Genomic DNA, 26,722 nt, shown 5'->3' with positions numbered 1-26,722 from the left:
AGGGAACCCTTACCTGATTCACAGGCAGGCGGTCTGGAAGAATGATTGATCAATTTATCACACTTGGAAAAAATACAATTGTGCATTGTCGGAGATCACATGTGTACGGTTTGAAACGAGGGGTTCAGTGAGTTCTGTAAGGCAGGCTACATACATAGTGATCTATCAGGAAATCAATAGCGTTTCATTTAGTGTAGTGTCCAGTAACAGTGTGTTGAGAGCTGTTAGCCATAATAATAATCCTCGATATCTGTGTGGCCGTCGCTAAAAATGGTAGACAGTGTTATTGGGGTGGGTTTATCATCCTATCACATCTTATCAAACAGCTGAGGGATGCGCTGAGTATATAGGCCTAAAATCAATAGCAGAACCAGGCCAGATGCTCTTCATCCGTGACTTTTGACTGATGTGTGGGGAAAATATCCTTAACGGCCAGAGACAGGCAAACAGAGGCCTGTGGACTAAGGCTTAATGACTGGGGCTGGGACTCCTGCTCACGCTGGAGACTGTGAATCTAATTTCACAGCACAGTAGCTGCAGCAGAAAATCAAACTCTGTCTGAGCTGCTCTGTCAATCTCCCGTCTCGGAGTTCAAATTGATGAGAGCACTGCTGAATTGATGAACACTCTGCCTACATATTGCAGTTTTTTTATGGTTTCGATGGTGTGTTTTTTATTTGATATTATTTATCTATAGTGTTTCATGGTGTTGTATTGTTTTAAACCTAGAAAATAACTGTAACGTGATTGTACCTTTCGTACAGAGTTTATTGTTTTTAAATCATATAGTAGATTTTGATATTACCTATTGATAAACATTGATTTTAATCAATTTTGAAAGATGTTAGCTGTTGACTGGTTTAGGTCTAGTGGACAACATAGCACTATCCATCCACCAGATGCCATGCTGTCAATCCGATGGGTGTCCCCTGTCCCCTCCTGTCTGTCCCCAGGTGCAGAGCTGCGTGATGTGATGACGGGGGCAGAGGGCAACAACAGCATCTCAGACGTGGTGAAGCAGCCAGCCTTCATCGCTGGGCTGGGAGGGGCCTGCTGGATCGTCCTCATGGGCTTCAGCGCCTGGCTGTACTGTAGGAGGAAGAAGAGGAAGGGCCTCAGCAACTATGCAGGTCAGAACCACTATATACTGTTACAGACACAGGCCTGAGTAATATCAACAGAGATCAGACACACTATATACTGTTACAGACACAGGCCTGAGTAATATCAACAGAGATCAGACACACTATATACTGTTACAGACACAGGCCTTAGCAATATCAACAGAGATCAGACACACTATATACTGTTACAGACACAGGCCTGAGCAATATCAACAGAGATCAGACACACTATATACTGTTACAGACACAGGCCTGAGTAATATCAACAGAGATCAGACACACTATATACTGTTACAGACACAGGCCTGAGTAATATCAACAGAGATCAGACACACTATATACTGTTACAGACACAGGCCTGAGTAATATCAACAGAGATCAGACACACTATATACTGTTACAGACATAGGCCTGAGCAATATCAACAGAGATCAGACACACTATATACTGTTACAGACACAGGCCTGAGTAATATCAACAGAGATCAGACACACTATATACTGTTACAGACACAGGCCTGAGTAATATCAACAGAGATCAGACACACTATATACTGTTACAGACACAGGCCTGAGTAATATCAACAGAGATCAGACACACTATATACTGTTACAGACACAGGCCTTAGCAATATCAACAGAGATCAGACACACTATATATTGTTACAGACACAGGCCTGAGTAATATCAACAGAGATCAGACACACTATATACTGTTACAGACACAGGCCTGAGTAATATCAACATAGATCAGACACACTATATACTGTTACAGACACAGGCCTGAGTAATATCAACAGAGATCAGACACACTATATACTGTTACAGACACAGGCCTGAGCAATATCAACAGAGATCAGACACACTATATACTGTTACAGACACAGGCCTGAGTAATATCAACAGAGATCAGACACACTATATACTGTTACAGACACAGGCCTGAGTAATATCAACAGAGATCAGAACCACTATATACTGTTACAGACACAGGCCTGAGTAATATCAACAGAGATCAGACACACTATATACTGTTACAGACACAGGCCTGAGTAATATCAACAGAGATCAGACACACTATATACTGTTACAGACACAGGCCTGAGTAATATCAACAGAGATCAGACACACTATATACTGTTACAGACACAGGCCTGAGTAATATCAACAGAGATCAGACACACTATATACTGTTACAGACACAGGCCTGAGTAATATCAACAGAGATCAGACACACTATATACTGTTACAGACACAGGCCTGAGTAATATCAACAGAGATCAGACACACTATATACTGTTACAGACACAGGCCTGAGCAATATCAACAGAGATCAGACACACTATATACTGTTACAGACACAGGCCTTAGCAATATCAACAGAGATCAGACACCACTATATATTGTTACAGACACAGGCCTGAGTAATATCAACAGAGATCAGACACACTATATACTGTTACAGACACAGGCCTGAGTAATATCAACACAGATCAGACACACTATATACTGTTACAGACACAGGCCTGAGTAATATCAACAGAGATCAGACACACTATATACTGTTACAGACACAGGCCTGAGCAATATCAACAGAGATCAGACACACTATATACTGTTACAGACACAGGCCTGAGTAATATCAACAGAGATCAGACACACTATATACTGTTACAGACACAGGCCTGAGTAATATCAACAGAGATCAGACACACTATATACTGTTACAGACACAGGCCTGAGTAATATCAACAGAGATCAGACACACTATATACTGTTACAGACACAGGCCTGAGTAATATCAACAGAGATCAGACACACTATATACTGTTACAGACACAGGCCTGAGTAATATCAACAGAGATCAGACACACTATATACTGTTACAGACACAGGCCTGAGTAATATCAACAGAGATCAGACACACTATATACTGTTACAGACACAGACCTGAGTAATATCTACAGAGATCAGACACACTATATACTGTTACAGACACAGGCCTGAGTAATATCAACAGAGATCAGACACACTATATACTGTTACAGACACAGGCCTGAGTAATATCAACAGAGATCAGACACACTATATACTGTTACAGACACAGGCCTGAGTAATATCAACACAGATCAGACACACTATATACTGTTACAGACACAGGCCTGAGTAATATCAACAGAGATCAGAACCACTATATACTGTTACAGACACAGGCCTGAGTAATATCAACACAGATCAGACACACTATATACTGTTACAAACACAGGCCTGAGTAATATCAACAGAGATCAGACACACTATATACTGTTACAGACACAGGCCTGAGTAATATCAACACAGATCAGACACACTATATACTGTTACAGACACAGGCCTGAGTAATATCAACAGAGATCAGAACCACTATATACTGTTACAGACACAGGCCTGAGTAATATCAACAGAGATCAGACACACTATATACTGTTACAGACACAGGCCTGAGTAATATCAACAGAGATCAGAACCACTATATACTGTTACAGACACAGGCCTGAGTAATATCAACAGAGATCAGACACACTATATACTGTTACAGACACAGGCCTGAGTAATATCAACAGAGATCAGAACCACTATATACTGTTACAGACACAGGCCTGAGTAATATCAACAGAGATCAGACACACTATATACTGTTACAGACACAGGCCTGAGTAATATCAACAGAGATCAGACACACTATATACTGTTACAGACACAGGCCTGAGTAATATCAACAGAGATCAGACACACTATATACTGTTACAGACACAGGCCTGAGTAATATCAACACAGATCAGACACACTATATACTGTTACAGACACAGGCCTGAGTAATATCAACAGAGATCAGAACCACTATATACTGTTACAGACACAGGCCTGAGTAATATCAACAGAGATCAGACACACTATATACTGTTACAGACACAGGCCTGAGTAATATCAACAGAGATCAGAACCACTATATACTGTTACAGACACAGGCCTGAGTAATATCAACAGAGATCAGACACACTATATACTGTTACAGACACAGGCCTGAGTAATATCAACAGAGATCAGAACCACTATATACTGTTACAGACACAGGCCTGAGTAATATCAACAGAGATCAGACACACTATATACTGTTACAGACACAGGCCTTAGCAATATCAACAGAGATCAGACACACTATATATTGTTACAGACACAGGCCTGAGTAATATCAACAGAGATCAGACACACTATATACTGTTACAGACACAGGCCTGAGTAATATCAACATAGATCAGACACACTATATACTGTTACAGACACAGGCCTGAGTAATATCAACAGAGATCAGACACACTATATACTGTTACAGACACAGGCCTGAGCAATATCAACAGAGATCAGACACACTATATACTGTTACAGACACAGGCCTGAGTAATATCAACAGAGATCAGACACACTATATACTGTTACAGACACAGGCCTGAGTAATATCAACAGAGATCAGAACCACTATATACTGTTACAGACACAGGCCTGAGTAATATCAACAGAGATCAGACACACTATATACTGTTACAGACACAGGCCTGAGTAATATCAACAGAGATCAGACACACTATATACTGTTACAGACACAGGCCTGAGTAATATCAACAGAGATCAGACACACTATATACTGTTACAGACACAGGCCTGAGTAATATCAACAGAGATCAGACACACTATATACTGTTACAGACACAGGCCTGAGTAATATCAACAGAGATCAGACACACTATATACTGTTACAGACACAGGCCTGAGTAATATCAACAGAGATCAGACACACTATATACTGTTACAGACACAGGCCTGAGCAATATCAACAGAGATCAGACACACTATATACTGTTACAGACACAGGCCTTAGCAATATCAACAGAGATCAGACACACTATATATTGTTACAGACACAGGCCTGAGTAATATCAACAGAGATCAGACACACTATATACTGTTACAGACACAGGCCTGAGTAATATCAACACAGATCAGACACACTATATACTGTTACAGACACAGGCCTGAGTAATATCAACAGAGATCAGACACACTATATACTGTTACAGACACAGGCCTGAGCAATATCAACAGAGATCAGACACACTATATACTGTTACAGACACAGGCCTGAGTAATATCAACAGAGATCAGACACACTATATACTGTTACAGACACAGGCCTGAGTAATATCAACAGAGATCAGACACACTATATACTGTTACAGACACAGGCCTGAGTAATATCAACAGAGATCAGACACACTATATACTGTTACAGACACAGGCCTGAGTAATATCAACAGAGATCAGACACACTATATACTGTTACAGACACAGGCCTGAGTAATATCAACAGAGATCAGACACACTATATACTGTTACAGACACAGGCCTGAGTAATATCAACAGAGATCAGACACACTATATACTGTTACAGACACAGACCTGAGTAATATCTACAGAGATCAGACACACTATATACTGTTACAGACACAGGCCTGAGTAATATCAACAGAGATCAGACACACTATATACTGTTACAGACACAGGCCTGAGTAATATCAACAGAGATCAGACACACTATATACTGTTACAGACACAGGCCTGAGTAATATCAACACAGATCAGACACACTATATACTGTTACAGACACAGGCCTGAGTAATATCAACAGAGATCAGAACCACTATATACTGTTACAGACACAGGCCTGAGTAATATCAACACAGATCAGACACACTATATACTGTTACAAACACAGGCCTGAGTAATATCAACAGAGATCAGACACACTATATACTGTTACAGACACAGGCCTGAGTAATATCAACACAGATCAGACACACTATATACTGTTACAGACACAGGCCTGAGTAATATCAACAGAGATCAGAACCACTATATACTGTTACAGACACAGGCCTGAGTAATATCAACAGAGATCAGACACACTATATACTGTTAGACACAGGCCTGAGTAATATCAACAGAGATCAGAACCACTATATACTGTTACAGACACAGGCCTGAGTAATATCAACAGAGATCAGACACACTATATACTGTTACAGACACAGGCCTGAGTAATATCAACAGAGATCAGAACCACTATATACTGTTACAGACACAGGCCTGAGTAATATCAACAGAGATCAGACACACTATATACTGTTACAGACACAGGCCTGAGTAATATCAACAGAGATCAGACACACTATATACTGTTACAGACACAGGCCTGAGTAATATCAACAGAGATCAGACACACTATATACTGTTACAGACACAGGCCTGAGTAATATCAACACAGATCAGACACACTATATACTGTTACAGACACAGGCCTGAGTAATATCAACAGAGATCAGAACCACTATATACTGTTACAGACACAGGCCTGAGTAATATCAACAGAGATCAGACACACTATATACTGTTACAGACACAGGCCTGAGTAATATCAACAGAGATCAGAACCACTATATACTGTTACAGACACAGGCCTGAGTAATATCAACAGAGATCAGACACACTATATACTGTTACAGACACAGGCCTGAGTAATATCAACAGAGATCAGAACCACTATATACTGTTACAGAAACAGGCCTGAGTAATATCAACAGAGATCAGACACACTATATACTGTTACAGACACAGGCCTGAGTAATATCAACAGAGATCAGACACACTATATACTGTTACAGACACAGGCCTGAGTAATATCAACAGAGATCAGAACCACTATATACTGTTACAGACACAGGCCTGAGTAATATCAACAGAGATCAGACACACTATATACTGTTACAGACACAGGCCTGAGTAATATCAACAGAGATCAGACACACTATATACTGTTACAGACACAGGCCTGAGTAATATCAACAGAGATCAGACACACTATATACTGTTACAGACACAGGCCTGAGTAATATCAACAGAGATCAGACACACTATATACTGTTACAGACACAGGCCTGAGTAATATCAACAGAGATCAGACACACTATATACTGTTACAGACACAGACCTGAGTAATATCTACAGAGATCAGACACACTATATACTGTTACAGACACAGGCCTGAGTAATATCAACAGAGATCAGACACACTATATACTGTTACAGACACAGGCCTGAGTAATATCAACAGAGATCAGACACACTATATACTGTTACAGACACAGGCCTGAGTAATATCAACACAGATCAGACACACTATATACTGTTACAGACACAGGCCTGAGTAATATCAACAGAGATCAGAACCACTATATACTGTTACAGACACAGGCCTGAGTAATATCAACACAGATCAGACACACTATATACTGTTACAAACACAGGCCTGAGTAATATCAACAGAGATCAGACACACTATATACTGTTACAGACACAGGCCTGAGTAATATCAACACAGATCAGACACACTATATACTGTTACAGACACAGGCCTGAGTAATATCAACAGAGATCAGAACCACTATATACTGTTACAGACACAGGCCTGAGTAATATCAACAGAGATCAGACACACTATATACTGTTACAGACACAGGCCTGAGTAATATCAACAGAGATCAGAACCACTATATACTGTTACAGACACAGGCCTGAGTAATATCAACAGAGATCAGACACACTATATACTGTTACAGACACAGGCCTGAGTAATATCAACAGAGATCAGAACCACTATATACTGTTACAGACACAGGCCTGAGTAATATCAACAGAGATCAGACACACTATATACTGTTACAGACACAGGCCTGAGTAATATCAACAGAGATCAGACACACTATATACTGTTACAGACACAGGCCTGAGTAATATCAACAGAGATCAGACACACTATATACTGTTACAGACACAGGCCTGAGTAATATCAACACAGATCAGACACACTATATACTGTTACAGACACAGGCCTGAGTAATATCAACAGAGATCAGAACCACTATATACTGTTACAGACACAGGCCTGAGTAATATCAACAGAGATCAGACACACTATATACTGTTACAGACACAGGCCTGAGTAATATCAACAGAGATCAGAACCACTATATACTGTTACAGACACAGGCCTGAGTAATATCAACAGAGATCAGACACACTATATACTGTTACAGACACAGGCCTGAGTAATATCAACAGAGATCAGAACCACTATATACTGTTACAGACACAGGCCTGAGTAATATCAACAGAGATCAGACACACTATATACTGTTACAGACACAGGCCTTAGCAATATCAACAGAGATCAGACACACTATATATTGTTACAGACACAGGCCTGAGTAATATCAACAGAGATCAGACACACTATATACTGTTACAGACACAGGCCTGAGTAATATCAACATAGATCAGACACACTATATACTGTTACAGACACAGGCCTGAGTAATATCAACAGAGATCAGACACACTATATACTGTTACAGACACAGGCCTGAGCAATATCAACAGAGATCAGACACACTATATACTGTTACAGACACAGGCCTGAGTAATATCAACAGAGATCAGACACACTATATACTGTTACAGACACAGGCCTGAGTAATATCAACAGAGATCAGAACCACTATATACTGTTACAGACACAGGCCTGAGTAATATCAACAGAGATCAGACACACTATATACTGTTACAGACACAGGCCTGAGTAATATCAACAGAGATCAGACACACTATATACTGTTACAGACACAGGCCTGAGTAATATCAACAGAGATCAGACACACTATATACTGTTACAGACACAGGCCTGAGTAATATCAACAGAGATCAGACACACTATATACTGTTACAGACACAGGCCTGAGTAATATCAACAGAGATCAGAACACACTATATACTGTTACAGACACAGGCCTGAGTAATATCAACAGAGATCAGACACACTATATACTGTTACAGACACAGGCCTGAGCAATATCAACAGAGATCAGACACACTATATACTGTTACAGACACAGGCCTTAGCAATATCAACAGAGATCAGACACACTATATATTGTTACAGACACAGGCCTGAGTAATATCAACAGAGATCAGACACACTATATACTGTTACAGACACAGGCCTGAGTAATATCAACACAGATCAGACACACTATATACTGTTACAGACACAGGCCTGAGTAATATCAACAGAGATCAGACACACTATATACTGTTACAGACACAGGCCTGAGCAATATCAACAGAGATCAGACACACTATATACTGTTACAGACACAGGCCTGAGTAATATCAACAGAGATCAGACACACTATATACTGTTACAGACACAGGCCTGAGTAATATCAACAGAGATCAGACACACTATATACTGTTACAGACACAGGCCTGAGTAATATCAACAGAGATCAGACACACTATATACTGTTACAGACACAGGCCTGAGTAATATCAACAGAGATCAGACACACTATATACTGTTACAGACACAGGCCTGAGTAATATCAACAGAGATCAGACACACTATATACTGTTACAGACACAGGCCTGAGTAATATCAACAGAGATCAGACACACTATATACTGTTACAGACACAGACCTGAGTAATATCTACAGAGATCAGACACACTATATACTGTTACAGACACAGGCCTGAGTAATATCAACAGAGATCAGACACACTATATACTGTTACAGACACAGGCCTGAGTAATATCAACAGAGATCAGACACACTATATACTGTTACAGACACAGGCCTGAGTAATATCAACACAGATCAGACACACTATATACTGTTACAGACACAGGCCTGAGTAATATCAACAGAGATCAGAACCACTATATACTGTTACAGACACAGGCCTGAGTAATATCAACACAGATCAGACACACTATATACTGTTACAAACACAGGCCTGAGTAATATCAACAGAGATCAGACACACTATATACTGTTACAGACACAGGCCTGAGTAATATCAACACAGATCAGACACACTATATACTGTTACAGACACAGGCCTGAGTAATATCAACAGAGATCAGAACCACTATATACTGTTACAGACACAGGCCTGAGTAATATCAACAGAGATCAGACACACTATATACTGTTAGACACAGGCCTGAGTAATATCAACAGAGATCAGAACCACTATATACTGTTACAGACACAGGCCTGAGTAATATCAACAGAGATCAGACACACTATATACTGTTACAGACACAGGCCTGAGTAATATCAACAGAGATCAGAACCACTATATACTGTTACAGACACAGGCCTGAGTAATATCAACAGAGATCAGACACACTATATACTGTTACAGACACAGGCCTGAGTAATATCAACAGAGATCAGACACACTATATACTGTTACAGACACAGGCCTGAGTAATATCAACAGAGATCAGACACACTATATACTGTTACAGACACAGGCCTGAGTAATATCAACACAGATCAGACACACTATATACTGTTACAGACACAGGCCTGAGTAATATCAACAGAGATCAGAACCACTATATACTGTTACAGACACAGGCCTGAGTAATATCAACAGAGATCAGACACACTATATACTGTTACAGACACAGGCCTGAGTAATATCAACAGAGATCAGAACCACTATATACTGTTACAGACACAGGCCTGAGTAATATCAACAGAGATCAGACACACTATATACTGTTACAGACACAGGCCTGAGTAATATCAACAGAGATCAGAACCACTATATACTGTTACAGAAACAGGCCTGAGTAATATCAACAGAGATCAGACACACTATATACTGTTACAGACACAGGCCTGAGTAATATCAACAGAGATCAGACACACTATATACTGTTACAGACACAGGCCTGAGTAATATCAACAGAGATCAGAACCACTATATACTGTTACAGACACAGGCCTGAGTAATATCAACAGAGATCAGACACACTATATACTGTTACAGACACAGGCCTGAGTAATATCAACAGAGATCAGACACACTATATACTGTTACAGACACAGGCCTGAGTAATATCAACAGAGATCAGACACACTATATACTGTTACAGACACAGGCCTGAGTAATATCAACAGAGATCAGACACACTATATACTGTTACAGACACAGGCCTGAGTAATATCAACAGAGATCAGACACACTATATACTGTTACAGACACAGGCCTGAGTAATATCAACAGAGATCAGACACACTATATACTGTTACAGACACAGGCCTGAGCAATATCAACAGAGATCAGACACACTATATACTGTTACAGACACAGGCCTTAGCAATATCAACAGAGATCAGACACACTATATATTGTTACAGACACAGGCCTGAGTAATATCAACAGAGATCAGACACACTATATACTGTTACAGACACAGGCCTGAGTAATATCAACAGAGATCAGACACACTATATACTGTTACAGACACAGGCCTGAGTAATATCAACAGAGATCAGACACACTATATACTGTTACAGACACAGGCCTGAGTAATATCAACAGAGATCAGAACCACTATATACTGTTACAGACACAGGCCTGAGTAATATCAACAGAGATCAGACACACTATATACTGTTACAGACACAGGCCTTAGCAATATCAACAGAGATCAGACACACTATATATTGTTACAGACACAGGCCTGAGTAATATCAACAGAGATCAGACACACTATATACTGTTACAGACACAGGCCTGAGTAATATCAACATAGATCAGACACACTATATACTGTTACAGACACAGGCCTGAGTAATATCAACAGAGATCAGACACACTATATACTGTTACAGACACAGGCCTGAGCAATATCAACAGAGATCAGACACACTATATACTGTTACAGACACAGGCCTGAGTAATATCAACAGAGATCAGACACACTATATACTGTTACAGACACAGGCCTGAGTAATATCAACAGAGATCAGAACCACTATATACTGTTACAGACACAGGCCTGAGTAATATCAACAGAGATCAGACACACTATATACTGTTACAGACACAGGCCTGAGTAATATCAACAGAGATCAGACACACTATATACTGTTACAGACACAGGCCTGAGTAATATCAACAGAGATCAGACACACTATATACTGTTACAGACACAGGCCTGAGTAATATCAACAGAGATCAGACACACTATATACTGTTACAGACACAGGCCTGAGTAATATCAACAGAGATCAGACACACTATATACTGTTACAGACACAGGCCTGAGTAATATCAACAGAGATCAGACACACTATATACTGTTACAGACACAGGCCTGAGCAATATCAACAGAGATCAGACACACTATATACTGTTACAGACACAGGCCTTAGCAATATCAACAGAGATCAGACACACTATATATTGTTACAGACACAGGCCTGAGTAATATCAACAGAGATCAGACACACTATATACTGTTACAGACACAGGCCTGAGTAATATCAACACAGATCAGACACACTATATACTGTTACAGACACAGGCCTGAGTAATATCAACAGAGATCAGACACACTATATACTGTTACAGACACAGGCCTGAGCAATATCAACAGAGATCAGACACACTATATACTGTTACAGACACAGGCCTGAGTAATATCAACAGAGATCAGACACACTATATACTGTTACAGACACAGGCCTGAGTAATATCAACAGAGATCAGACACACTATATACTGTTACAGACACAGGCCTGAGTAATATCAACAGAGATCAGACACACTATATACTGTTACAGACACAGGCCTGAGTAATATCAACAGAGATCAGACACACTATATACTGTTACAGACACAGGCCTGAGTAATATCAACAGAGATCAGACACACTATATACTGTTACAGACACAGGCCTGAGTAATATCAACAGAGATCAGACACACTATATACTGTTACAGACACAGACCTGAGTAATATCTACAGAGATCAGACACACTATATACTGTTACAGACACAGGCCTGAGTAATATCAACAGAGATCAGACACACTATATACTGTTACAGACACAGGCCTGAGTAATATCAACAGAGATCAGACACACTATATACTGTTACAGACACAGGCCTGAGTAATATCAACACAGATCAGACACACTATATACTGTTACAGACACAGGCCTGAGTAATATCAACAGAGATCAGAACCACTATATACTGTTACAGACACAGGCCTGAGTAATATCAACACAGATCAGACACACTATATACTGTTACAAACACAGGCCTGAGTAATATCAACAGAGATCAGACACACTATATACTGTTACAGACACAGGCCTGAGTAATATCAACACAGATCAGACACACTATATACTGTTACAGACACAGGCCTGAGTAATATCAACAGAGATCAGAACCACTATATACTGTTACAGACACAGGCCTGAGTAATATCAACAGAGATCAGACACACTATATACTGTTAGACACAGGCCTGAGTAATATCAACAGAGATCAGAACCACTATATACTGTTACAGACACAGGCCTGAGTAATATCAACAGAGATCAGACACACTATATACTGTTACAGACACAGGCCTGAGTAATATCAACAGAGATCAGAACCACTATATACTGTTACAGACACAGGCCTGAGTAATATCAACAGAGATCAGACACACTATATACTGTTACAGACACAGGCCTGAGTAATATCAACAGAGATCAGACACACTATATACTGTTACAGACACAGGCCTGAGTAATATCAACAGAGATCAGACACACTATATACTGTTACAGACACAGGCCTGAGTAATATCAACACAGATCAGACACACTATATACTGTTACAGACACAGGCCTGAGTAATATCAACAGAGATCAGAACCACTATATACTGTTACAGACACAGGCCTGAGTAATATCAACAGAGATCAGACACACTATATACTGTTACAGACACAGGCCTGAGTAATATCAACAGAGATCAGAACCACTATATACTGTTACAGACACAGGCCTGAGTAATATCAACAGAGATCAGACACACTATATACTGTTACAGACACAGGCCTGAGTAATATCAACAGAGATCAGAACCACTATATACTGTTACAGAAACAGGCCTGAGTAATATCAACAGAGATCAGACACACTATATACTGTTACAGACACAGGCCTGAGTAATATCAACAGAGATCAGACACACTATATACTGTTACAGACACAGGCCTGAGTAATATCAACAGAGATCAGAACCACTATATACTGTTACAGACACAGGCCTGAGTAATATCAACAGAGATCAGACACACTATATACTGTTACAGACACAGGCCTGAGTAATATCAACAGAGATCAGACACACTATATACTGTTACAGACACAGGCCTGAGTAATATCAACAGAGATCAGACACACTATATACTGTTACAGACACAGGCCTGAGTAATATCAACAGAGATCAGACACACTATATACTGTTACAGACACAGGCCTGAGTAATATCAACAGAGATCAGACACACTATATACTGTTACAGACACAGGCCTGAGTAATATCAACAGAGATCAGACACACTATATACTGTTACAGACACAGGCCTGAGCAATATCAACAGAGATCAGACACACTATATACTGTTACAGACACAGGCCTTAGCAATATCAACAGAGATCAGACACACTATATATTGTTACAGACACAGGCCTGAGTAATATCAACAGAGATCAGACACACTATATACTGTTACAGACACAGGCCTGAGTAATATCAACACAGATCAGACACACTATATACTGTTACAGACACAGGCCTGAGTAATATCAACAGAGATCAGACACACTATATACTGTTACAGACACAGGCCTGAGCAATATCAACAGAGATCAGACACACTATATACTGTTACAGACACAGGCCTGAGTAATATCAACAGAGATCAGACACACTATATACTGTTACAGACACAGGCCTGAGTAATATCAACAGAGATCAGACACACTATATACTGTTACAGACACAGGCCTGAGTAATATCAACAGAGATCAGACACACTATATACTGTTACAGACACAGGCCTGAGTAATATCAACAGAGATCAGACACACTATATACTGTTACAGACACAGGCCTGAGTAATATCAACAGAGATCAGACACACTATATACTGTTACAGACACAGGCCTGAGTAATATCAACAGAGATCAGACACACTATATACTGTTACAGACACAGACCTGAGTAATATCTACAGAGATCAGACACACTATATACTGTTACAGACACAGGCCTGAGTAATATCAACAGAGATCAGACACACTATATACTGTTACAGACACAGGCCTGAGTAATATCAACAGAGATCAGACACACTATATACTGTTACAGACACAGGCCTGAGTAATATCAACACAGATCAGACACACTATATACTGTTACAGACACAGGCCTGAGTAATATCAACAGAGATCAGAACCACTATATACTGTTACAGACACAGGCCTGAGTAATATCAACACAGATCAGACACACTATATACTGTTACAAACACAGGCCTGAGTAATATCAACAGAGATCAGACACACTATATACTGTTACAGACACAGGCCTGAGTAATATCAACACAGATCAGACACACTATATACTGTTACAGACACAGGCCTGAGTAATATCAACAGAGATCAGAACCACTATATACTGTTACAGACACAGGCCTGAGTAATATCAACAGAGATCAGACACACTATATACTGTTAGACACAGGCCTGAGTAATATCAACAGAGATCAGAACCACTATATACTGTTACAGACACAGGCCTGAGTAATATCAACAGAGATCAGACACACTATATACTGTTACAGACACAGGCCTGAGTAATATCAACAGAGATCAGAACCACTATATACTGTTACAGACACAGGCCTGAGTAATATCAACAGAGATCAGACACACTATATACTGTTACAGACACAGGCCTGAGTAATATCAACAGAGATCAGACACACTATATACTGTTACAGACACAGGCCTGAGTAATATCAACAGAGATCAGACACACTATATACTGTTACAGACACAGGCCTGAGTAATATCAACACAGATCAGACACACTATATACTGTTACAGACACAGGCCTGAGTAATATCAACAGAGATCAGAACCACTATATACTGTTACAGACACAGGCCTGAGTAATATCAACAGAGATCAGACACACTATATACTGTTACAGACACAGGCCTGAGTAATATCAACAGAGATCAGAACCACTATATACTGTTACAGACACAGGCCTGAGTAATATCAACAGAGATCAGACACACTATATACTGTTACAGACACAGGCCTGAGTAATATCAACAGAGATCAGAACCACTATATACTGTTACAGAAACAGGCCTGAGTAATATCAACAGAGATCAGACACACTATATACTGTTACAGACACAGGCCTGAGTAATATCAACAGAGATCAGACACACTATATACTGTTACAGACACAGGCCTGAGTAATATCAACAGAGATCAGAACCACTATATACTGTTACAGACACAGGCCTGAGTAATATCAACAGAGATCAGACACACTATATACTGTTACAGACACAGGCCTGAGTAATATCAACAGAGATCAGACACACTATATACTGTTACAGACACAGGCCTGAGTAATATCAACAGAGATCAGACACACTATATACTGTTACAGACACAGGCCTGAGTAATATCAACAGAGATCAGACACACTATATACTGTTACAGACACAGGCCTGAGTAATATCAACAGAGATCAGACACACTATATACTGTTACAGACACAGGCCTGAGTAATATCAACAGAGATCAGACACACTATATACTGTTACAGACACAGGCCTGAGCAATATCAACAGAGATCAGACACACTATATACTGTTACAGACACAGGCCTTAGCAATATCAACAGAGATCAGACACACTATATATTGTTACAGACACAGGCCTGAGTAATATCAACAGAGATCAGACACACTATATACTGTTACAGACACAGGCCTGAGTAATATCAACACAGATCAGACACACTATATACTGTTACAGACACAGGCCTGAGTAATATCAACAGAGATCAGACACACTATATACTGTTACAGACACAGGCCTGAGCAATATCAACAGAGATCAGACACACTATATACTGTTACAGACACAGGCCTGAGTAATATCAACAGAGATCAGACACACTATATACTGTTACAGACACAGGCCTGAGTAATATCAACAGAGATCAGACACACTATATACTGTTACAGACACAGGCCTGAGTAATATCAACAGAGATCAGACACACTATATACTGTTACAGACACAGGCCTGAGTAATATCAACAGAGATCAGACACACTATATACTGTTACAGACACAGGCCTGAGTAATATCAACAGAGATCAGACACACTATATACTGTTACAGACACAGGCCTGAGTAATATCAACAGAGATCAGACACACTATATACTGTTACAGACACAGACCTGAGTAATATCTACAGAGATCAGACACACTATATACTGTTACAGACACAGGCCTGAGTAATATCAACAGAGATCAGACACACTATATACTGTTACAGACACAGGCCTGAGTAATATCAACAGAGATCAGACACACTATATACTGTTACAGACACAGGCCTGAGTAATATCAACACAGATCAGACACACTATATACTGTTACAGACACAGGCCTGAGTAATATCAACAGAGATCAGAACCACTATATACTGTTACAGACACAGGCCTGAGTAATATCAACACAGATCAGACACACTATATACTGTTACAAACACAGGCCTGAGTAATATCAACAGAGATCAGACACACTATATACTGTTACAGACACAGGCCTGAGTAATATCAACACAGATCAGACACACTATATACTGTTACAGACACAGGCCTGAGTAATATCAACAGAGATCAGAACCACTATATACTGTTACAGACACAGGCCTGAGTAATATCAACAGAGATCAGACACACTATATACTGTTAGACACAGGCCTGAGTAATATCAACAGAGATCAGAACCACTATATACTGTTACAGACACAGGCCTGAGTAATATCAACAGAGATCAGACACACTATATACTGTTACAGACACAGGCCTGAGTAATATCAACAGAGATCAGAACCACTATATACTGTTACAGACACAGGCCTGAGTAATATCAACAGAGATCAGACACACTATATACTGTTACAGACACAGGCCTGAGTAATATCAACAGAGATCAGACACACTATATACTGTTACAGACACAGGCCTGAGTAATATCAACAGAGATCAGACACACTATATACTGTTACAGACACAGGCCTGAGTAATATCAACACAGATCAGACACACTATATACTGTTACAGACACAGGCCTGAGTAATATCAACAGAGATCAGAACCACTATATACTGTTACAGACACAGGCCTGAGTAATATCAACAGAGATCAGACACACTATATACTGTTACAGACACAGGCCTGAGTAATATCAACAGAGATCAGAACCACTATATACTGTTACAGACACAGGCCTGAGTAATATCAACAGAGATCAGACACACTATATACTGTTACAGACACAGGCCTGAGTAATATCAACAGAGATCAGAACCACTATATACTGTTACAGACACAGGCCTGAGTAATATCAACAGAGATCAGACACACTATATACTGTTACAGACACAGGCCTGAGTAATATCAACAGAGATCAGACACACTATATACTGTTACAGACACAGGCCTGAGTAATATCAACAGAGATCAGACACACTATATACTGTTACAGACACAGGCCTGAGTAATATCAACAGAGATCAGACACACTATATACTGTTACAGACACAGGCCTGAGTAATATCAACAGAGATCAGACACACTATATACTGTTACAGACACAGACCTGAGTAATATCTACAGAGATCAGACACACTATATACTGTTACAGACACAGGCCTGAGTAATATCAACAGAGATCAGACACACTATATACTGTTACAGACACAGGCCTGAGTAATATCAACAGAGATCAGACACACTATATACTGTTACAGACACAGGCCTGAGTAATATCAACACAGATCAGACACACTATATACTGTTACAGACACAGGCCTGAGTAATATCAACAGAGATCAGAACCACTATATACTGTTACAGACACAGGCCTGAGTAATATCAACACAGATCAGACACACTATATACTGTTACAAACACAGGCCTGAGTAATATCAACAGAGATCAGACACACTATATACTGTTACAGACACAGGCCTGAGTAATATCAACACAGATCAGACACACTATATACTGTTACAGACACAGGCCTGAGTAATATCAACAGAGATCAGAACCACTATATACTGTTACAGACACAGGCCTGAGTAATATCAACAGAGATCAGACACACTATATACTGTTAGACACAGGCCTGAGTAATATCAACAGAGATCAGAACCACTATATACTGTTACAGACACAGGCCTGAGTAATATCAACAGAGATCAGACACACTATATACTGTTACAGACACAGGCCTGAGTAATATCAACAGAGATCAGAACCACTATATACTGTTACAGACACAGGCCTGAGTAATATCAACAGAGATCAGACACACTATATACTGTTACAGACACAGGCCTGAGTAATATCAACAGAGATCAGACACACTATATACTGTTACAGACACAGGCCTGAGTAATATCAACAGAGATCAGACACACTATATACTGTTACAGACACAGGCCTGAGTAATATCAACACAGATCAGACACACTATATACTGTTACAGACACAGGCCTGAGTAATATCAACAGAGATCAGAACCACTATATACTGTTACAGACACAGGCCTGAGTAATATCAACAGAGATCAGACACACTATATACTGTTACAGACACAGGCCTGAGTAATATCAACAGAGATCAGAACCACTATATACTGTTACAGACACAGGCCTGAGTAATATCAACAGAGATCAGACACACTATATACTGTTACAGACACAGGCCTGAGTAATATCAACAGAGATCAGAACCACTATATACTGTTACAGACACAGGCCTGAGTAATATCAACAGAGATCAGACACACTATATACTGTTACAGACACAGGCCTTAGCAATATCAACAGAGATCAGACACACTATATATTGTTACAGACACAGGCCTGAGTAATATCAACAGAGATCAGACACACTATATACTGTTACAGACACAGGCCTGAGTAATATCAACATAGATCAGACACACTATATACTGTTACAGACACAGGCCTGAGTAATATCAACAGAGATCAGACACACTATATACTGTTACAGACACAGGCCTGAGCAATATCAACAGAGATCAGACACACTATATACTGTTACAGACACAGGCCTGAGTAATATCAACAGAGATCAGACACACTATATACTGTTACAGACACAGGCCTGAGTAATATCAACAGAGATCAGAACCACTATATACTGTTACAGACACAGGCCTGAGTAATATCAACAGAGATCAGACACACTATATACTGTTACAGACACAGGCCTGAGTAATATCAACAGAGATCAGACACACTATATACTGTTACAGACACAGGCCTGAGTAATATCAACAGAGATCAGACACACTATATACTGTTACAGACACAGGCCTGAGTAATATCAACAGAGATCAGACACACTATATACTGTTACAGACACAGGCCTGAGTAATATCAACAGAGATCAGACACACTATATACTGTTACAGACACAGGCCTGAGTAATATCAACAGAGATCAGACACACTATATACTGTTACAGACACAGGCCTGAGCAATATCAACAGAGATCAGACACACTATATACTGTTACAGACACAGGCCTTAGCAATATCAACAGAGATCAGACACACTATATATTGTTACAGACACAGGCCTGAGTAATATCAACAGAGATCAGACACACTATATACTGTTACAGACACAGGCCTGAGTAATATCAACACAGATCAGACACACTATATACTGTTACAGACACAGGCCTGAGTAATATCAACAGAGATCAGACACACTATATACTGTTACAGACACAGGCCTGAGCAATATCAACAGAGATCAGACACACTATATACTGTTACAGACACAGGCCTGAGTAATATCAACAGAGATCAGACACACTATATACTGTTACAGACACAGGCCTGAGTAATATCAACAGAGATCAGACACACTATATACTGTTACAGACACAGGCCTGAGTAATATCAACAGAGATCAGACACACTATATACTGTTACAGACACAGGCCTGAGTAATATCAACAGAGATCAGACACACTATATACTGTTACAGACACAGGCCTGAGTAATATCAACAGAGATCAGACACACTATATACTGTTACAGACACAGGCCTGAGTAATATCAACAGAGATCAGACACACTATATACTGTTACAGACACAGACCTGAGTAATATCTACAGAGATCAGACACACTATATACTGTTACAGACACAGGCCTGAGTAATATCAACAGAGATCAGACACACTATATACTGTTACAGACACAGGCCTGAGTAATATCAACAGAGATCAGACACACTATATACTGTTACAGACACAGGCCTGAGTAATATCAACACAGATCAGACACACTATATACTGTTACAGACACAGGCCTGAGTAATATCAACAGAGATCAGAACCACTATATACTGTTACAGACACAGGCCTGAGTAATATCAACACAGATCAGACACACTATATACTGTTACAAACACAGGCCTGAGTAATATCAACAGAGATCAGACACACTATATACTGTTACAGACACAGGCCTGAGTAATATCAACACAGATCAGACACACTATATACTGTTACAGACACAGGCCTGAGTAATATCAACAGAGATCAGAACCACTATATACTGTTACAGACACAGGCCTGAGTAATATCAACAGAGATCAGACACACTATATACTGTTAGACACAGGCCTGAGTAATATCAACAGAGATCAGAACCACTATATACTGTTACAGACACAGGCCTGAGTAATATCAACAGAGATCAGACACACTATATACTGTTACAGACACAGGCCTGAGTAATATCAACAGAGATCAGAACCACTATATACTGTTACAGACACAGGCCTGAGTAATATCAACAGAGATCAGACACACTATATACTGTTACAGACACAGGCCTGAGTAATATCAACAGAGATCAGACACACTATATACTGTTACAGACACAGGCCTGAGTAATATCAACAGAGATCAGACACACTATATACTGTTACAGACACAGGCCTGAGTAATATCAACACAGATCAGACACACTATATACTGTTACAGACACAGGCCTGAGTAATATCAACAGAGATCAGAACCACTATATACTGTTACAGACACAGGCCTGAGTAATATCAACAGAGATCAGACACACTATATACTGTTACAGACACAGGCCTGAGTAATATCAACAGAGATCAGAACCACTATATACTGTTACAGACACAGGCCTGAGTAATATCAACAGAGATCAGACACACTATATACTGTTACAGACACAGGCCTGAGTAATATCAACAGAGATCAGAACCACTATATACTGTTACAGAAACAGGCCTGAGTAATATCAACAGAGATCAGACACACTATATACTGTTACAGACACAGGCCTGAGTAATATCAACAGAGATCAGACACACTATATACTGTTACAGACACAGGCCTGAGTAATATCAACAGAGATCAGAACCACTATATACTGTTACAGACACAGGCCTGAGTAATATCAACAGAGATCAGACACACTATATACTGTTACAGACACAGGCCTGAGTAATATCAACAGAGATCAGACACACTATATACTGTTACAGACACAGGCCTGAGTAATATCAACAGAGATAAGACACACTATATACTGTTACAGACACAGGCCTGAGTAATATCAACAGAGATCAGACACACTATATACTGTTACAGACACAGGCCTGAGTAATATCAACAGAGATCAGACACACTATATACTGTTACAGACACAGGCCTGAGTAATATCAACAGAGATCAGACACACTATATACTGTTACAGACACAGGCCTGAGCAATATCAACAGAGATCAGACACACTATATACTGTTACAGACACAGGCCTTAGCAATATCAACAGAGATCAGACACACTATATATTGTTACAGACACAGGCCTGAGTAATATCAACAGAGATCAGACACACTATATACTGTTACAGACACAGGCCTGAGTAATATCAACACAGATCAGACACACTATATACTGTTACAGACACAGGCCTGAGTAATATCAACAGAGATCAGACACACTATATACTGTTACAGACACAGGCCTGAGCAATATCAACAGAGATCAGACACACTATATACTGTTACAGACACAGGCCTGAGTAATATCAACAGAGATCAGACACACTATATACTGTTACAGACACAGGCCTGAGTAATATCAACAGAGATCAGACACACTATATACTGTTACAGACACAGGCCTGAGTAATATCAACAGAGATCAGACACACTATATACTGTTACAGACACAGGCCTGAGTAATATCAACAGAGATCAGACACACTATATACTGTTACAGACACAGGCCTGAGTAATATCAACAGAGATCAGACACACTATATACTGTTACAGACACAGGCCTGAGTAATATCAACAGAGATCAGACACACTATATACTGTTACAGACACAGACCTGAGTAATATCTACAGAGATCAGACACACTATATACTGTTACAGACACAGGCCTGAGTAATATCAACAGAGATCAGACACACTATATACTGTTACAGACACAGGCCTGAGTAATATCAACAGAGATCAGACACACTATATACTGTTACAGACACAGGCCTGAGTAATATCAACACAGATCAGACACACTATATACTGTTACAGACACAGGCCTGAGTAATATCAACAGAGATCAGAACCACTATATACTGTTACAGACACAGGCCTGAGTAATATCAACACAGATCAGACACACTATATACTGTTACAAACACAGGCCTGAGTAATATCAACAGAGATCAGACACACTATATACTGTTACAGACACAGGCCTGAGTAATATCAACACAGATCAGACACACTATATACTGTTACAGACACAGGCCTGAGTAATATCAACAGAGATCAGAACCACTATATACTGTTACAGACACAGGCCTGAGTAATATCAACAGAGATCAGACACACTATATACTGTTAGACACAGGCCTGAGTAATATCAACAGAGATCAGAACCACTATATACTGTTACAGACACAGGCCTGAGTAATATCAACAGAGATCAGACACACTATATACTGTTACAGACACAGGCCTGAGTAATATCAACAGAGATCAGAACCACTATATACTGTTACAGACACAGGCCTGAGTAATATCAACAGAGATCAGACACACTATATACTGTTACAGACACAGGCCTGAGTAATATCAACAGAGATCAGACACACTATATACTGTTACAGACACAGGCCTGAGTAATATCAACAGAGATCAGACACACTATATACTGTTACAGACACAGGCCTGAGTAATATCAACACAGATCAGACACACTATATACTGTTACAGACACAGGCCTGAGTAATATCAACAGAGATCAGAACCACTATATACTGTTACAGACACAGGCCTGAGTAATATCAACAGAGATCAGACACACTATATACTGTTACAGACACAGGCCTGAGTAATATCAACAGAGATCAGAACCACTATATACTGTTACAGACACAGGCCTGAGTAATATCAACAGAGATCAGACACACTATATACTGTTACAGACACAGGCCTGAGTAATATCAACAGAGATCAGAACCACTATATACTGTTACAGACACAGGCCTGAGTAATATCAACAGAGATCAGACACACTATATACTGTTACAGACACAGGCCTGAGTAATATCAACAGAGATCAGACACACTATATACTGTTACAGACACAGGCCTGAGTAATATCAACAGAGATCAGACACACTATATACTGTTACAGACACAGGCCTGAGTAATATCAACAGAGATCAGACACACTATATACTGTTACAGACACAGGCCTGAGTAATATCAACAGAGATCAGACACACTATATACTGTTACAGACACAGACCTGAGTAATATCTACAGAGATCAGACACACTATATACTGTTACAGACACAGGCCTGAGTAATATCAACAGAGATCAGACACACTATATACTGTTACAGACACAGGCCTGAGTAATATCAACAGAGATCAGACACACTATATACTGTTACAGACACAGGCCTGAGTAATATCAACACAGATCAGACACACTATATACTGTTACAGACACAGGCCTGAGTAATATCAACAGAGATCAGAACCACTATATACTGTTACAGACACAGGCCTGAGTAATATCAACACAGATCAGACACACTATATACTGTTACAAACACAGGCCTGAGTAATATCAACAGAGATCAGACACACTATATACTGTTACAGACACAGGCCTGAGTAATATCAACACAGATCAGACACACTATATACTGTTACAGACACAGGCCTGAGTAATATCAACAGAGATCAGAACCACTATATACTGTTACAGACACAGGCCTGAGTAATATCAACAGAGATCAGACACACTATATACTGTTAGACACAGGCCTGAGTAATATCAACAGAGATCAGAACCACTATATACTGTTACAGACACAGGCCTGAGTAATATCAACAGAGATCAGACACACTATATACTGTTACAGACACAGGCCTGAGTAATATCAACAGAGATCAGAACCACTATATACTGTTACAGACACAGGCCTGAGTAATATCAACAGAGATCAGACACACTATATACTGTTACAGACACAGGCCTGAGTAATATCAACAGAGATCAGACACACTATATACTGTTACAGACACAGGCCTGAGTAATATCAACAGAGATCAGACACACTATATACTGTTACAGACACAGGCCTGAGTAATATCAACACAGATCAGACAAACTATATACTGTTACAGACACAGGCCTGAGTAATATCAACAGAGATCAGAACCACTATATACTGTTACAGACACAGGCCTGAGTAATATCAACAGAGATCAGACACACTATATACTGTTACAGACACAGGCCTGAGTAATATCAACAGAGATCAGAACCACTATATACTGTTACAGACACAGGCCTGAGTAATATCAACAGAGATCAGACACACTATATACTGTTACAGACACAGGCCTGAGTAATATCAACAGAGATCAGAACCACTATATACTGTTACAGACACAGGCCTGAGTAATATCAACAGAGATCAGACACACTATATACTGTTACAGACACAGGCCTGAGTAATATCAACAGAGATCAGACACACTATATACTGTTACAGACACAGGCCTGAGTAATATCAACAGAGATCAGACACACTATATACTGTTACAGACACAGGCCTGAGTAATATCAACAGAGATCAGACACACTATATACTGTTACAGACACAGGCCTGAGTAATATCAACAGAGATCAGAACC

The 26,722-nt window shown here is 39.7% G+C and overlaps 1 protein-coding gene across 5 annotated transcripts in view; it reads left to right on the top strand.

The window, feature by feature from the left end:
- The window catches only part of LOC139535494 (roundabout homolog 2-like), a 270,018-nt gene that overhangs the window by 221,997 nt on the left and 21,299 nt on the right, over window positions 1–26,722 (top strand). For all 5 annotated transcript variants that reach the window (XM_071334954.1, XM_071334937.1, XM_071334946.1 and 2 more), the window contains exon 17: window positions 954–1,130. In XM_071334954.1, the coding sequence (XP_071191055.1) occupies window positions 954–1,130 (177 nt within the window). The remainder of the gene's footprint in view (window positions 1–953; window positions 1,131–26,722) is intronic.

This window comes from Salvelinus alpinus, chromosome 1 (genome assembly GCF_045679555.1).
Source record: "Salvelinus alpinus chromosome 1, SLU_Salpinus.1, whole genome shotgun sequence".
Classification (NCBI taxonomy): Eukaryota; Metazoa; Chordata; class Actinopteri; order Salmoniformes; family Salmonidae; genus Salvelinus; species Salvelinus alpinus.
The sequence above is the reverse complement of the archived record's forward strand: the minus strand, read 5'-3'. Positions and strand labels throughout refer to the sequence as shown.